This window comes from Rhipicephalus microplus, chromosome X (genome assembly GCF_043290135.1).
Source record: "Rhipicephalus microplus isolate Deutch F79 chromosome X, USDA_Rmic, whole genome shotgun sequence".
Classification (NCBI taxonomy): domain Eukaryota; kingdom Metazoa; phylum Arthropoda; class Arachnida; order Ixodida; family Ixodidae; genus Rhipicephalus; species Rhipicephalus microplus.
The window spans coordinates 64,624,387-64,640,214 of NC_134710.1; the positions used below are offsets into that span (position 1 = coordinate 64,624,387).

Consider the following 15,828-nt stretch of genomic DNA (forward strand, 5'->3'; position numbering starts at 1 on the left):
TTATTGAGCGAGTTTGATGACACGATATTAGTAGCATCTGTATTTGTTTCTGCTCACACTTTGTTGGTTTTGTTGTTTCCTCTTCAATGTCTTGGCATAACCCACCCTGGAGCCTCTGCCAATGAAATGGGTGGCTCATTGGTTTAAGAAATCGAACTAGTTCTCCTGCTTCAGATTCATTTATTTTCTGAATTTTCCCCGTACAAAAGCCGTGGATTTTACTAATTAATTGAAAATAGATGACACGCACTCACCTCAGACGTTTCGGACGTTGAGTTTGGCAGGGTCATCGGATAGTCGAACCCAGGTCCAACTAACAGCGAATGCAAGAACCACCCACGGGACACACACACACACACACACACAAAAAACGATGCGCTTCAGGGTGAAATACTTTATTGTCGTAACTCTGTTAAAAAAAGAGATAAAACTATTCAACAGTATCGACGTAAATATATAGCGTATCAGCCTCCATGTCCATATGTACACTAGTGTCCACAGCGTTTACACTTCTGTCCGTGCGACAAATTTGCATAATCTCACTCCTGCGACAATGAAAAGCGGTTGACAAAACTCGTGCGTACATTTTTTTGTCCTCTGTGCTTTGTGGGCTGTGACAACGCTGTAAACTATATACAACTGTATTCCTGAGTTGCCGTCCAATGTGACCGCGGGGCAGAAGCATCGCCCTACCGGTTCCGAGAACAAAATACACTGTGTTCACACCTCGACGTATGTACCTGACGTAGGTAGGAGCTGTGGTTCAGCTGCCATGGGAATACAGTAGCGTCGAAATGAGTGGGGAGATATATCATTTGAGTTATTTTCACTTGTTTCCTAAACTTTCCTAAACCCGCAAACTTCTTAATCTCATCTGCCCACCTACTTTGTGTCTCCCGATATCCCGCTTGCCTTCTCTGGAAATCCAGATAGTTACCCTTAATGACCAGTGGTTATCCTGTCTACGTACTACCAGCCCGGCTCATTTCCGTTTCCTCTCGTTGATTTCAACTATAATATCCTGAACCTTAAGGTGCGGCGATGGCGTAGTGGTTAAAACATTCGTCACGCATGCAAAAAGTCCATGACTCAAATCCCGGTGCCGCGCAGTTCCCAACCAGAAGAAAAAAATCCGCGCGGTGATGGAACTGCATTAAGAGGCCTGGGGTGCGGCCTCATTGGTAACCACCGCCGGGAACGCACTCCCTCACCAGAGAAGGATTGGCCACCCTGGTGCAGTATCTGGCCACTACCTCCCACATGCATACGTCAATTAACTCACGGCCCTTAGTCCCCAGTGGCTGCGAAGCAACTGACCATGGCGGTGGTCGGATCTGAAACGCAGCAGAGGGTGCTAGGAATCTCTGGATCCTGACAAGCCACCATTGTTACTTGAACTTCGCAACGTTTTACGCTAGAACCATATATAGTGAGGCAAGTCTAGCTGTACTATTCGAGGAGCCAGAGAGTGTTAAATGGGATGCAATGGGAATCAGTGAAGTTAGAAGGAGAGATCAGGTCTATACAGTGCTACAGAATGGGCAAGTCTTTTGCTATCGGAGCTTGGCTGACAGAAGAGAACTGAGAATGGGGTTCCTAATTCACAGAAACATAGCTGGCAACATAGAGGAATACTATAGCATTAATGAAAGGGTGGTAGGTATCGTAATTAAACTGAATAAAAGATACAAGATGAAGGTGGTACAGACTTACGCGCCTACATCCAGCCATGATGACTCTTCAGTTGAAAGCTTTTATGAAGACGTGAAATCGGCAATGAATAAGGTGAAAACACAGTATACAATACTGCTGAGAGACTTTAATGCAAAGGTAGGGAAGAAGTAGGCTGGAGACCAGGCAGTAGGAGATTATGGCATCGCTACTAGAAACGCCAGAGGAGAGCTACTAGTAGAATTCGCCAAACGCAATAATTTATGGATTTTGAATACCTTCTACCGAAAACGAAGAAACCGCAAGTGGACATGGAGGAGCCCTAATGTAGAAAATAAGAACGAAATAGACTTTATAATTAGTGCACCCCCAGGCATCGTGCAGGATGTGGAAGTGGTTGGCAAAATACGATGCAGTGGCCATAGAATGGTACGGTCTCGAATTCGCCTGGACATGAAGAAGGAATGAGAGAAACTGATACGCAAAAAGCCAATTATTGAGCTAGCACCGAGAGGGAAAGTACATGAATTGAGAGTCTCGCTTCAAAACAGAAACTCAGCTCTTAGTGAGGAAACCAACCTCAGCGTAAATACAATGAATGATAAACTGATGAGTATCATTACGGAGTGTGCAGTGGAACTTGGAGGCAGGGTAATTAGACAGGACACTGGCAAGCTTTCCCAGGAAACGAAGAATCTCGTTAGGAAGCATCAAATCATAAAAGTCTCAAGCACAACAGACAAAGTAGAACTGGCAGAGCTTTTGAAAATGATTAATAGGCGTAAGGTGTGTGATGTAAGAAGGTATAACATGGAGAGAATTGAACACGCTCTGAAAAACGGAGGAAGCGTCAAAGCAGTGAAGAGGAAACTTGGGATAGGCAAAAATTGAATGTATGCACTAAAGGACAAGGAAGGCAAAATAACCAATATGGATTTGATTGTTAAAATAGTGGAGGAGTTTTACAGAGATCTGTACAGTAGCCGGGACAACCACGACCTTAATACTATAAGAACTAGCAGTAACCCAGATGACACCCCACCAGTAACAAAAGAAGAAGTCAGAAAACCTTTGGAGAGCATGCAAAGAGGCAAAGCTGCTGGTGAGGATCAGGTAACATCAGGTCTGTTGAAAGGTGGAGGACAGATTGTGTTAGAAAAACTAGCCACCCTGTTTACGAGGTGTCTCCGGACGAGAAGAGTACCACAATCTTGGAAGAATGCTAAAATCATCCTAATACATAAGAAAGGAGATGACAAGGACTTGAAGAATTACAGGCCGATCAGCTTGCTCTTTGTAGTGTACAAGCTATTTAAAAGGTAATTGCTAGCAGAGTAAAGAAAACATTAGAATTCAGTCAACCAAAGGAACAAGCAGTATTTCGAACAGGCTACTCAACAATCTACCACATTCATACTATCAATCAAGTAATAGAGTAATGCTCAGAATATAACCAACCACTATACATAGCCTTCATAGATGAGGAGAATGCGTTTGATTCAGTAGAAATATCAGCCGTCATGCAGACACTGAGAAATCAGGGCGTCGATGAAGTATATATAAACATCCTGCAAGAAATCTACAGGGGATCAACTGCTACCATTGTGCTTCATAAAGAAAGCAACAGAATACCAATCAAGAAGGCTGTAAGGTAGGGGGACACAATCTCCGCAATGCTGTTCACTGCGTGCTTACAAGAGGTTTTCAGAAGCCTAGAATGGGAACAGTTAGGGATAAGAGTTAATGGAAAGTACCTTAGTAACCTGCGCTTCGCCGATTACATTGCATTGCTGAGTAACTCAGGGGACGAATTGCAACTGATGATTACGGAATTATCGAAGGAGAGCCGAAAGGTGGTAAGGTCTTAAAATTAATCTGCAGAAAACGACAATAATGTACAACAACCTCAGAAGAGAGCAGCGCTTTGAGATAGGTAATAGTGCACTTCAAGTTGTAAAAGACTATGTCTACTTTGGGCAGGTAATAACCGTGGAGCTAAACCACGAGATTGAAGTAACTAGAAGAATAAGAATGGGGGGGGGGGGGAGCACATTTGGCAAGTATTCTCAATTCATGACAGGTAGATTGCTACTATCCCTCAGGAGGAAGCTATATAACAGTTGTATCTGGCTGGTAACTAGCTACGGAGCAGAAACTTGGAGACTTACAAAGGGGGTTCAGCTTAAATTGAGAACGACGCAGCGAGCAATGGAAAGAAAATTGGTAGGTGTAACCTTAAGAGACAAGAAGAGAGCAGAGCGGATTAGGGAACAAACGGGGGTTAAGGATATTATAGTTGAAATCAAGAAGAGGAAATGGACATGGGCCGGGCATGTAGCGCGTAGACAGGATAACCGCTGGTCCTTAAGGGTAACTAACTGGATTCCAAGAGACGGCAAGTGGGTTAGGGGCAGAGAGAAGGTAAGGTGGGCAGATGAGATTAAGAAGTTTGCGGGTGTAAATTGGCAGCAGCAAGCACAGGACCGGGTTAGCTGGCGGAACATGGGAGATGCCTTTGTCCTGCAGTAGACGTAGTCCAGCTGCTGCTGCTGCTGCTGCTGCTGCTGATGATGATCCTTAACCCCGGTTTGTTCCCTGATCCACTCTGCTGTCTTCTTGTCTCTTAATGGTTGCACCTACCATTTCTCTCTCCATTGCTCCCTGTGTCGTACTGAAGTTATGCTGAACCCTCTTTGTAAGTCTCCAGATTTCTGCTCCGTAGTTGTGTACCGGCAAGATACAGCTGTTATATATACATTCCTCTTGAAGGATAGTGACAATCTACTTGTCATGATTTGAGAGTGCTTGCCAAATGTGCTCCACCCCGTTCTTATTCTTCTAGTTACTTCATTCTCGTGGTTCGGCTCCACTTATTACCTATCTCGAAGCGCTGCTCCCTTCCAAGATTGTTGTACATTACTTTCATTTTCTGCGGATTAATTTCAAGACCTACCTTTCTGCTCTCTTTGTCTAACTCTGTAATCAAAAGCTGCAATTCGTCCCCTGAGTTACTCAGCGATGCAATGTCATCGGCGAAGTTCAGGTTATTAAGGTACTTTCCATTAACTTGTATCCCTCACTGTTCCCATTCTAGGCCACCGAAAACTTCCTGTAAACACGCGGTACATAGCATTGGGGAGATTGTATCCCCCTGCCTTACACCCTTCTTGATTGGTATTCTAGGCCTCTGAAAACTTCCTGTAAGCACGCAGTACATAGCATTAGGGAGATTGTATCCCCCTGCCTTACACGCTTCTTGATTGATATTCTGTTGCATTCTTTATGAAGCATTATGGTAGCAGTTGATCCCCTGTAGGTTACTTCTAGGATGTTTATATATGCTTTGTCGACACCCTGATTTCGCAGTGTCTGCATGACTTAATTAAATTATTTAATTATTTTAAATTATTCAAATTATTTTAAATATAAATTAAGCAGTAATAATGAATAATAGCTGATGTTTTATGTCCCCAAACCACGATATGAGTACGAGAGACGCCGTAGTGGAAAGTTATGGAAATTTTGACCATGTGATGTTCTTTAACGTACCGCTACATCGTACTGTACACGGGCCTCTACCATTTCGCCTTCATCGAAATGCAACCGCGACGGTTGAAGTCGAACCCCCAAGCAGTATAATGTCAATATTTATGTTACAAGTGTCGTAAAGCCACACATGCTGCTCCGTCTGTATTGACCTGGCGGTGCACACACGCCATTATGGATGCACATGGCAGAATTTCGCAATTGCCCTTTTTCGCGGAACGTATATTGTTCTACGAAATGCAAAACCTCTACCAGCCTATGACTGAAACATTATTTTTCCTTTATTGCTATTGCTTTCAGTATAGAGACCGCCCCTTCCTCCGCCTCCTCCTCTTGGTGCAAAATACTTCTGATCCAAGGATCATAGAAGAACAAAAAAGTCAGAGCAAACATTCAACGTAATTTACGGATACTTCGTTGTATACATGCACTGCTAGACGAGTACGCTTTAACCGAGTAACAAACTTCTTCTGAGCTGCCGAACTTTAGTAATAAGGTTGATTGCATCAAAGGGAAAGTATGGGGCATGGGGGGAATATACATTATAAGGGATGATAGGTTAATTAAGAAGACTAATACGCGTATTCTGTCGTAGCGAAGGCTTGACCGAACTTTCAAAAAATGCGCGTCTCGCTGCAGGGGCACAAAACCGCCTTTGTGGGACAGTCGTCTTCTTTCCGGGATAACTCGTGAGTCCTTAGTACCTTCGTCACGTGCAATACTATATACGCAGTAGCAACTTTACGTTTCACCAAACGTTTCCACCTTGAGAGCTTATAGTGATCTTAGTAGGAAGATTGACGAACTTAACTGTGTTGGTGGCTTTCGGTAATTGTTATTTTGAGTGGTCAGCCACCGTTACGCTTTTTGTTTTTTTTTTGTGCTTTTTCCGCTATAGCCGAGAAGCAGGTCGTGAAAACGTTTTGACACGAAGGGCCGAGGAAATCGGAGTACGCAGCCGCCAGCACGACTCCTTGTCTACGCGTCGTCGCTTGATAAGAGGTCGACTCAACTGACGACCTCCCCGTTTATCAAACACAAAGGCTGAGGCGATGATAAAGGAGTTTTACTTTGACAACGAGATGCCAAGTTATCTATTCCCGTAGTTATCCGAAACCGTAAACATGCAATAGATATGATATAACGCGCTGTGGCGGCGCTTGAGAAGATAGCGCATCGCCAGAGTTTTGGCGACGTCTACTTGATATCTGATGATGATTTGTGGGGTTTAACGTACCAAAACCACCATATGATTATGAAAGACGCCGTAGTGGAGGGCTCCGGAAATTTCGACCACCTGGGGTTCTTTAACGTGCACCCAAATCTGAGCACACGGGCCTCGACATTTCCGCCTCCATCGGAAATGCAGCCGCCGCAGCCGGGATTTGAACCCGTGACCTGCGGGTCAGCAGCCGAGTACCTTAGCCACTAGAACACCGCGGCGGGGCCTACTTGATATCTAGTTATACTCAATACTTATAAATCACATTTCATACAATGTCGCATATTTGTAATAGCCGCTGCGCTTTCGCACTTACTGAAGCTATATGAGCCTTCTCACGCGTATACAAACAACTGTATCAGTATATACTACTTGATATCTAGTTATACTGATACAGTTGTTTGTATACGCGTGATAAGGCTCATATAGCTTCAGTAAGTGCGAAAGCGCAGCGGCTATTACAAATATGCGACATTGTATGAAATGTGATTTATAAGTATTGAGAATAGGGGCCGTAGTGAATGTGTGGGATAGCTCTCTCTCTCTTTTGTAGCTTCCAGTCGAGCAAGATCGGGACAGTTGCGTTGCGGCGTGCCTTGGCAGGTTGGCCATGTTGGCACTCACTTTTATGTGTATTATTAGACAAATGTTCTGCACTTTACCCTTTACCAATCTATTATAGATATCTAGAAGGGATTCGTTTTCTATCGCGCTAAGGGAAACGGATGAAGATAGTCGCTCACTACTCTTCTTAGTACGTGATTTCCGATTCAGCATTTAGTTGAACAGATTGTGGTGGATATTTTTTGAGTAATACACTTCTTTTAAACTTCTTTTTATCTAAGAAAACTGCGCGCGTGAACTTTACGTGAAATTGGCGCTTGCTTTGCTCTTTCTGCGTTGCTTTATGTTAGGACAAACTATTTTCGAGAACATTTGATCACGAATAAGGAAATGAAATGACGGTTCCGTATGAAAATAAAAAAAACTAACACTTCATTTGTGAGAATAGTCCTTTGCGAGAAGTGTACATAGTCAAATCTCCAGAAAGATACAAGCAACGCGAATATAGGTGCGCACTAAATCTGCAGTCATCACAAACAGCATCGACAGACGACACTTATGTGAGAATGACACCTGCAAGAACGATCCTGTCGGTGTACAAAAAGGAGAGATACGTTAGTAGCAGGCTAGGGAGCTTGTTCCATGCGCCGTCTGAGCGGTGCATGCCATATACGGTACCTATATACCCTTACATGGGAGGGACCCTGAAGTGAGCATGGGACGCCAAAGCTACAGTGGCGCAAAAGGTTTCTGTGCTATTGGGCTAAAGGCAGGCCGATGGGGCACATAGATACACTCTTTATACACAGAAAACATCTTCACGAAGCGCCAACAGTCTACTTGTAGGTTGGATACGCTCGAACGATATCGCAGTGTTGTACGATTTCAACAAGATGTCAACGCTGATTGTATAGGGAGTGTCACTGCTCTATTCAGAGACATGTCTTCTGAGCAATAATCTAAAACAGTGAACAATCAATGAAAATTAAAAAAGGAAAGAAATATTGTAACAATGTGTCCATATTAATGTGCATGTAACGCTTTTTGTTGCTTTTTTTTGGTCACTCCAGTCGGTGTTGCTCATAGGGGAATGCTAAAAAAGTTGATTGACTGAACTGGTTATATTTGAGGTGCTGTTTGGAAGCCCATGGCACCAAACAGCCATTATCAAATAGTAACGGATATACACGCTGTCATTAAAGGGGCCGAGCAACACTTTATAGGCATGGTCCGAAAACGCTGCCGATCGGTAGTAGAGGCTCTCGACAACACGAGAGTTAAATATTAAAGCGCAGCACGCGGCCTGGAATTCACAATAAATTATCAAAGTCAGCTAAAATAGCTTTCTCTTCTCTCGACAAATCACGGAAAATAAGCCCGTAAGCCCATCGAGCAGCCATTGGCTGATTTGAACATGGCGCACTCGGTTGTTAGAGGCCGTCACTTGTCCACGCATGCGCACGCGATCGCACTGAAAAAGCCGCGATTTCGAAGAAAGAAAAAAGATGCTCACTGTCACGAGGCGTGAGTGACGTTTTTTTTTGTCTGCTCCTCCCATCACTCCCTGCTCAGCTTTCAGCGCTTTCGACGCGACGAGAGAAGAGAGAATGTGATTGCAGCGTGTGACAAATCTTTGTGACTCCGCTCGTACTGGACGGATCCCTAAAGCTTTTGCGGCGTTAAATTTATGAAGTAATACGCTTTTCCAGTGAATTATTTCCATGATTACTCAAAAAAGTGCTTCATGGCCCCTTTAAAAGGTATGCACAAGAGCTCTTTAGTTGTTCATGCAGCCCTGCGAGCTACTCGAAGCACTGTGCTAAGCATCAGCTCTCCCGACCAGCCGCGACGTGCCAGCCAGCCGCGACGTGAATAAAAATCACGCGTCAGCGAGATTGTCCAGGCTCTTGATTCGAGTGCCACTGAAGACAGAATTGCGTTAATTTTGGCCTACCAGAAAGCAGCGTGGAGATTGTTAGCGGCGAATGCGCAGCCTTGAGGAGAGATTGTATTGTGGGAACGTACTAGTACGCAAAATGCTAAGCAGCATTAAGTGGCAAGGTCCTGACGCCAAAAACAAGCTGCCCTTGCTGCTTCCCCACGCACGTGCCGTTACAGAACCGATGAAAAACGACGCGAGAAGAAGCGCTCGAGCACTCTCACTTGGGGGTCCTAGTTCTGGTTGAACCTCAACTGAGCTCCATCGAGAAAGCGGGTACACCATGAGTATGACCAGGCAATCTAGTAACGTTGGGCCAGACAGCACCATGTCTTCTCAAACAGCGGCCTTCCGGGCTTCCCCGAAGTCGAACGACGAACGCGACGCATCCATCGCAGCTTGCATCTCCGGCGAAACCCTGTGTCGTCGTCCTCGACCGAGCACCGCGTGTTCCGCCGGGTCACTCGCGTCAGACGCGACAGTCGTTGTTGGACGTGAGCGTGAGCTCAGTGTCGTTGCTGAGGCCGCTGATGTCGCGCTTGACGTGGTGGTTCCTGGCCGGCTGGCCCGCGGGCGGCGAGGCTCGCAGGCTCTGCGCCGACTCCAGGCCCGGCCTGGCTCCCCGCGTGTACTCGTGGGTGAAGCCTGCCATCAAGCCGCCCAACATCGGTCCCGCCCAGTACACCTGCGAGTTTGCCAATCACCGTTAGTGCAGCGACTTAGCAACTGACAAAAGGGCTTTATTGAGCACACAGGTTATCATCATCTTCATGGCGGAGAAGGAAACATGTGTTTGGAAAAGAGGCAATTACGAAGTTCCAAGCACTGCGGCGATCGTATATTGTAATCAAACCAACCGATGCCATGAGTGGTGAATGCCAGAATACCGACCAATCAGGAAACTTCCGTTCTGCTAAGTGACAATGGATCGGGTATATCACGTGCAGAACAACATATATCAGTAATAACTATCCAGAAGGGACAAAGAGCATATTAAGAATGAAAAAAAGTGAAGGCTTTGTGAATTCGGTGAAATATATGCACACAATGCCTTCGAAGTTAATATATATATATATATATATATATATATATATATATATATATATATATATATATATATATATATATATATATATATATATATATATATATATATATATATATATATATATATAGTCTAGTAGATCCTCCGTGAGCGGTCACAACGTGGTTTATTTCGACGTTTCGGCCTAGAGTCTGGCCTTCATCAGGAATAAAGATACAGTTTGTCGGTGCTCAGCTTTATACAATCTCAAATCAGAGGGCAAGGAAAGAGGAAAAAAAAAAGGAAAGAAAAAAGAAAAGAAAAGGAAAGAAAAAAAAGAAAAAAGAGAAAAATAATATACGGTGGACGCCCCTGGGGTGCCCCCCTTCCACTTTTCCCTCCACTTCCCCCCCATCTCTCTCCCCCCTCTCCCCTTCACCTTTCTGATGTCAGCGGTCTGTGTATGTTTCCGTTCACTAGCGCATTCCTCCCGATCAGACGGCCCCTCCTGGCACTGGCGGTTCGGTGTGGGGCAAAAAAGAGCTTTTCAGGAAGTCCTAAGCCTTTAACTACTCGGGGTCCCGTAAACAATTCGTCGTAGAAGGACGGGGGCCGCGTATTGTGGCAGAGGCTGGTCAGCCGGCATTTTAGGAAGTTCTAAGCCTTTAACTACTCCGCGCCCTGTCAACATTTCGTCGTAAAAATAGGGGTGCCCCGTATTGCGGTAGGCTGTGCAAGCGCGTGCAATGCGAATTCCTGGCCCGCTTCTAAATTACGCGTGTCGTGGGGGCCTCCTGGCTGTGCACATGGTTGCTGCTGGGCATGTCGTGCATGGCACAATTGATTGGGTAGTAAAATAAAACAAAACAGACGACAGCTGCACTTAGGAAGAGTAGTTACACTTGGAATTGTTTTAGGTTGTCCAGTGCCCTTCGCAGCTGCAGTGCCGTGAACTCAGTTACTATTTTCATTGTTGCCGTTATTGTTTTCTAATGCTTTAATTGCTGCAAGTGTACCAGGATTCTCATTTATTCCTCTATCGAGGGTGTTAAATCGGTGGATAAGGTATGACTCTCGTTGTTCACGTTCTCGATTTGATTTAAATCCCGTCTCTAAGAGCGTTACTGATAGTTTGTCGAATGCATGGTCGGGAAGATTGAGATGTTTTGATAGAGGTAGACTTGGGGCTGATTTCTCATGGGCTCTGTGATTATTGAAGCGAATCCTAAATGGTGTTTCTGTTTGTCCGATGTACTGCATACCACACACGTTGCATTCGAGTAGGTACACCACATTAGAGGAATCGCATGTTAGGTTTCCTCGTATGTTAATCGAAAACTTGGATTGCGTGCTGGTTGCTTTGTCTGTTTCTCGCATCGCCTTATATATATATATATATATATATATATATATATATATATATATATATATATATATATATATATATATATACATATAAGGGAGAAAAAAGTGTATACCTAAGGGCTTGTTTTTCCGTGTTTTAACACAATAATAATGAGATATAACAGACAGTAATGCCAAGGAACATCGAACGCCTTATTAGAAGGTCGTAGGTTTGATTCCTGCTCACGGCTGGTTATTTTTTCATCCACTTTTCTTTCTTCTTATTTATATTCCATTGGTTCTAACACACACACACACACACACACACACAGATATATATATATATATATATATATATATATATATATATATATATATATATTTATTTATATAATCTCGAATGCAGAACGGTTTCTCGCAGTTTTCTTCTCATATATATATATATATATATATATATATATATATATATATATATATATATATATATATATATATATATATATATATATATATATATATATATATGTATATATATATATATATATATATATATATATATATAATCTCGAATGCAGAACGGTTTCTCGCAGTAATGCCCCATTACCTCTGCCTCGGGCCGGCTGTCTCTACATAATTCCTGAAAATGTTCTAAATTTATCCCACTGCTGAATTCTCTGTTTTTCAAGACACAGCGCTTCCTTTCTCGTTCACACCCATTGACATCACATATTGCCTGTGCAAATACATCGGTTTACTAATAACATCCACCGCAGAATTGGCCTACCACCATTGCTCCCTTGTTCGCTCTGCTTTCTTGCTGTCTGTTGACGTCCCGTGCAATATATTTTGTTACATCATCATTTCACATTCTTCCTGGTTTTTTCTTTTCTTTACCTCGTAGTTGGCGCCATTTATATTAGCGTTGGTATAATGTAAATAAAGTACTTTTATTTTAGTTGACATACCCGTAAGCCTTCACTAATGACGTGATAATGACTGTTGTACGTCCTGAAACCTATGTCCGTTCTTTTGTAAACTTTCTTCTCATGATCAATGCCCCCTGTGAGTATTCGGCTCAAATAAACATGATAAAGAAAAACGCTGACGCAAAGTCCCTATCCACGTTTCTTCGCTTTCAGCATTTTCCTGAGCCGATAGAGGACCTTCTCTTCTCTTAATAAAACTTGCTCGGCAGTTGTGGAGGAACCTCCTCACCCAAGCCGTGATTCGAAGAACCGTCTTTCAGTGACTGCGTTTAGTGACCTCAAATAGAGGTTCCCGCGTCCTGTTCTGGGCAACTAAAACCAAGTTATCTGTTGGGTTTCTTTCGTCAGGTAACGTTTAAGCTGAGTTCTCCAAGTTCTCATCTTCTTTCGGCCATGTTTCTAGAGGCGTAATGAGCCGTTCGGGGGCCAAGCCACCATAGTAAGTTCGTGCTAAAGCCCTGGGGTGACGCTCCTTTTGTTAGAAAATCAGCTGGGTTGACTTTCCCTGCGCGGTGACCCCTGCGGCTAGGATCGGTGCGTTCTTGAATTTCTGTCACTCTGTTGTAAACAAAGGGTTTCCACTTTGTGGGTGACGACCAAATCCAGCATAGGCAGATGTTAGAATCAGTCCAGCAAAAGTATTCGCCGCATTTCGCTAGCGTCACTCGCGTAGAAAGGTCACTCTTCGCGCACCCAGGCAAGCCCCGACGAGTTCAAGACGCGGTAACGTCATTCTTTTGATAGGAGCGACACGAGCTTTTGCGAGTAGCTGTTGGACATAGATGCTTCCCGATCCATCTTCAACCCTGAAGTATGCAATGACACCGTGTGCCTGCGGACTTGCGTCAGAAAATACATTAAGCTGAGAGTGAGCTTCGTCCGTGTTAACTTTTTCCCGCGAACCCCTATCCAAGGTCAAATCTCATGCCTTCAACTTCTGACGTAAACTTCTTCCACTCATCTTCGAGAGCCTTTGGAAGTGGCACGTCCCAACTTATTCCTTGCTTCCAAATATCTTGAAACAAGAGCTTGGCTCTGACGGTGAATTGAGACAGAAATCTCAGTGGGTCGAAAATTTTTGATGTCGCTTGGAGCACTGTTCGCTTTGTGGATTTTCTGTCCTTGAGAATCTCCAGAAGTGGGTCAACGTTCACACGAAGGGTGCCTTCTTGTGTATTCCAATATAGGCCAAATACCTTCGTTAGTGTATGCTGTGACGTTGCTTTCTCTGTCTTGAAGTGTGTGTCGCAGCTGGTCCTCGTTATTCGACCACTTCTGCATATTCATTCCTGCTAACTTCATGACCTCAGTTGTTTGGCCGTACAAGTGGCAAATACCTTCGGGTGTTGAGCGCCGATTACGAAATCATCCACATAGAAGCTTTGCTGGAGTTGAACAGCTGTTTCTTGGTATTTGGAATTAATGTGATTGAAGTGCTACCGAAGGGTAGCCGATTGGAGAAACAGACTCGATGTTGTCTCGAAAGGCACACGAGTCATCCTGATCTTTCGAGTCGCGGAAGCGGGTTGTTCTTGGTCAGTACTTACTCAAATCACAAGAAGCGGAGCGCATCCTTGTCTTCTTCTGTGATGGATATCTGCAGGAACGCCGAAAAATGTTCTTTGGCAGCCGTTATCCAAGACACCACGGACGTAACAGGAGTTAGTAGGAGTCGTCAGCCAGGCACGCAACATCTGGAGGAGAAACTTCATGGCGAGTCAATGTTGGGTACTGTTCATTTCTACGTGCAAGGCGACATTCGGGGTCTTTCTGGGTCCTGCGTCAGATGATCTCTTTAGACTGACAGCGTTGCACATCGTGGAAGCATGGCGACGCTTACATGCTGTACACTGGATCCTGCGACTGCATTCCCGAATAAGATGTCCCTTCGTAGTACACTTAAAGCAGCGACCATCCTTCCCAAGCATACCGCGCTTGTCTTCGAGGCTGACTTCTCTCGTGCCTCGTTCAGTCTTATGATCTTTGGCAGCACAAAAGAAGCTTGGTTCTGTTAATATTTCTGCCTTATTTTGAAAAACCCTTGCCGCAGGAACTGACGTCATAGTTAAGTTCGCATTTAGTTTAGGGCGTGCTTCGTTGAGCCTTGTTAACCTAGTCTGAGCGCACTTCTCTTTACATTCAACTTCTACTTGAAGAAATTTCAGCAGGCGCTGTTAATCCTGTTCAGCTGAATCCGCACTGCTGCTTGTGGATACCAATGAGGTATTGGACCCGATGCTTTCGCTCTTGTAATACTCGACTACCATATCTTTAGGTATCGCTTTTAGGAGTATTTCGCATAGCATTGAAGCGTAAGATGAAGCGCTCACCCCTAGGTTGGCGAGTCTCCACCGGTTAAGTTGAATGTCGTCGAATAACTTCCGTAAGGCAGAAACGTTGTGCGATGAAGTCACCGGCCCAAGCATGCGTAGGTTTTCCAAAAGTTTATCCTAAATCAACTTGCGGTTGCAGTAGCGCTGCTTAACTATTCCAAGTGCGTCGTATTAACTTGACTCCGTCACTTGGATTCCAGTGATGGCCTTTGCAGCAGCTCCGTCAAGCAGAGAAACCAGGTCATGGAAGCGGTCTGTGTCAGACAGGCTGAGGTTCTCGTGGACAGAATGAAGAAACATATCCCACAATGGCTGCCATTGGGTGATTGTTCCGTCGAAACACAAAAGTTCTAACTTGGGCAACCTGGCGCCAAATTCACGCTGTGAACGTGTCGTGTTCGTTGAGGATGCAGCCGGTCGGTTCCCGTCAGCTACGGTTGGTGGCTCCGTTGTAGAAAGCGAAGAGGAAGTCTTGACCTTGTCAATATTGTGCTCGAGTAAGGCCAACGCGCTGACGGCAGCTTTGTCGTATTATATGACGGAATCATAAGCTCCTATGACTTGCTCGTCGGTCATGACTGCTTCCAAATCAGCGTTAAGCGCGTGCAACTCCGACTTCATCGCCTTTAGCCGGCTTTACAAGACACGAAGTGCGGAAAGCTCGAACTGAACGACCTCGCTTACTTCGTTAATGATCCTCGTGGTTTGCGCTCGGTGAGCGGCCCGCTTTCTCTTGATCAGCTCTATGACGGCTCCATGCAGCGGTCTGTCTCAAAAGAAGCCGCAAGATCTAAAAGCACTGGCTGACTTCCCGTGTAGTTCGGCACCAAAACGGTGTAGGGAAAAGACACTTCTACCGGGTTTATTGGCGCAATGTGCTAAACTGTCCCAAACATAGCGATCGAATTGGTCACGAGCAAGCCGCCAGCTCTTGACTGCACGTTCACTCTTTCTTCGTCGTCGTCTTCCATGCACCGCGCGAGCACGATTTTCGACAAGGTCACATCCGGGCTCTGATATCTCAGCGTTCCACGATAATACGAGCAAAAATAATTGTTCCGTATGAAGATAGTGTAAATCCTTGTGAACAGTCAAACAGGAATCACCACTTAAGTAACTGCGCAGCTTCTTTGACAATGTCCATTATGATAGTTATTTTTTTCACTGCTAGAGCGACAGAGTAGCACTTTATTAGAATG

General features: G+C 44.6%; 1 protein-coding gene across 1 annotated transcript in view; it reads right to left on the reverse strand.

Annotated features, from left to right (window-relative positions):
* Positions 1-6,914: 6,914 nt before the first annotated feature.
* LOC119176714 (lens fiber major intrinsic protein) overlaps positions 6,915-15,828 on the reverse strand; it is a 52,116-nt gene continuing 43,202 nt past the window's right edge. Inside the window, exon 3 of the mRNA XM_037428072.2 lies at positions 6,915-9,627. Within this exon, the coding sequence (XP_037283969.2) occupies positions 9,412-9,627 (216 nt within the window). The 3' untranslated portion in view covers positions 6,915-9,411. The remainder of the gene's footprint in view (positions 9,628-15,828) is intronic.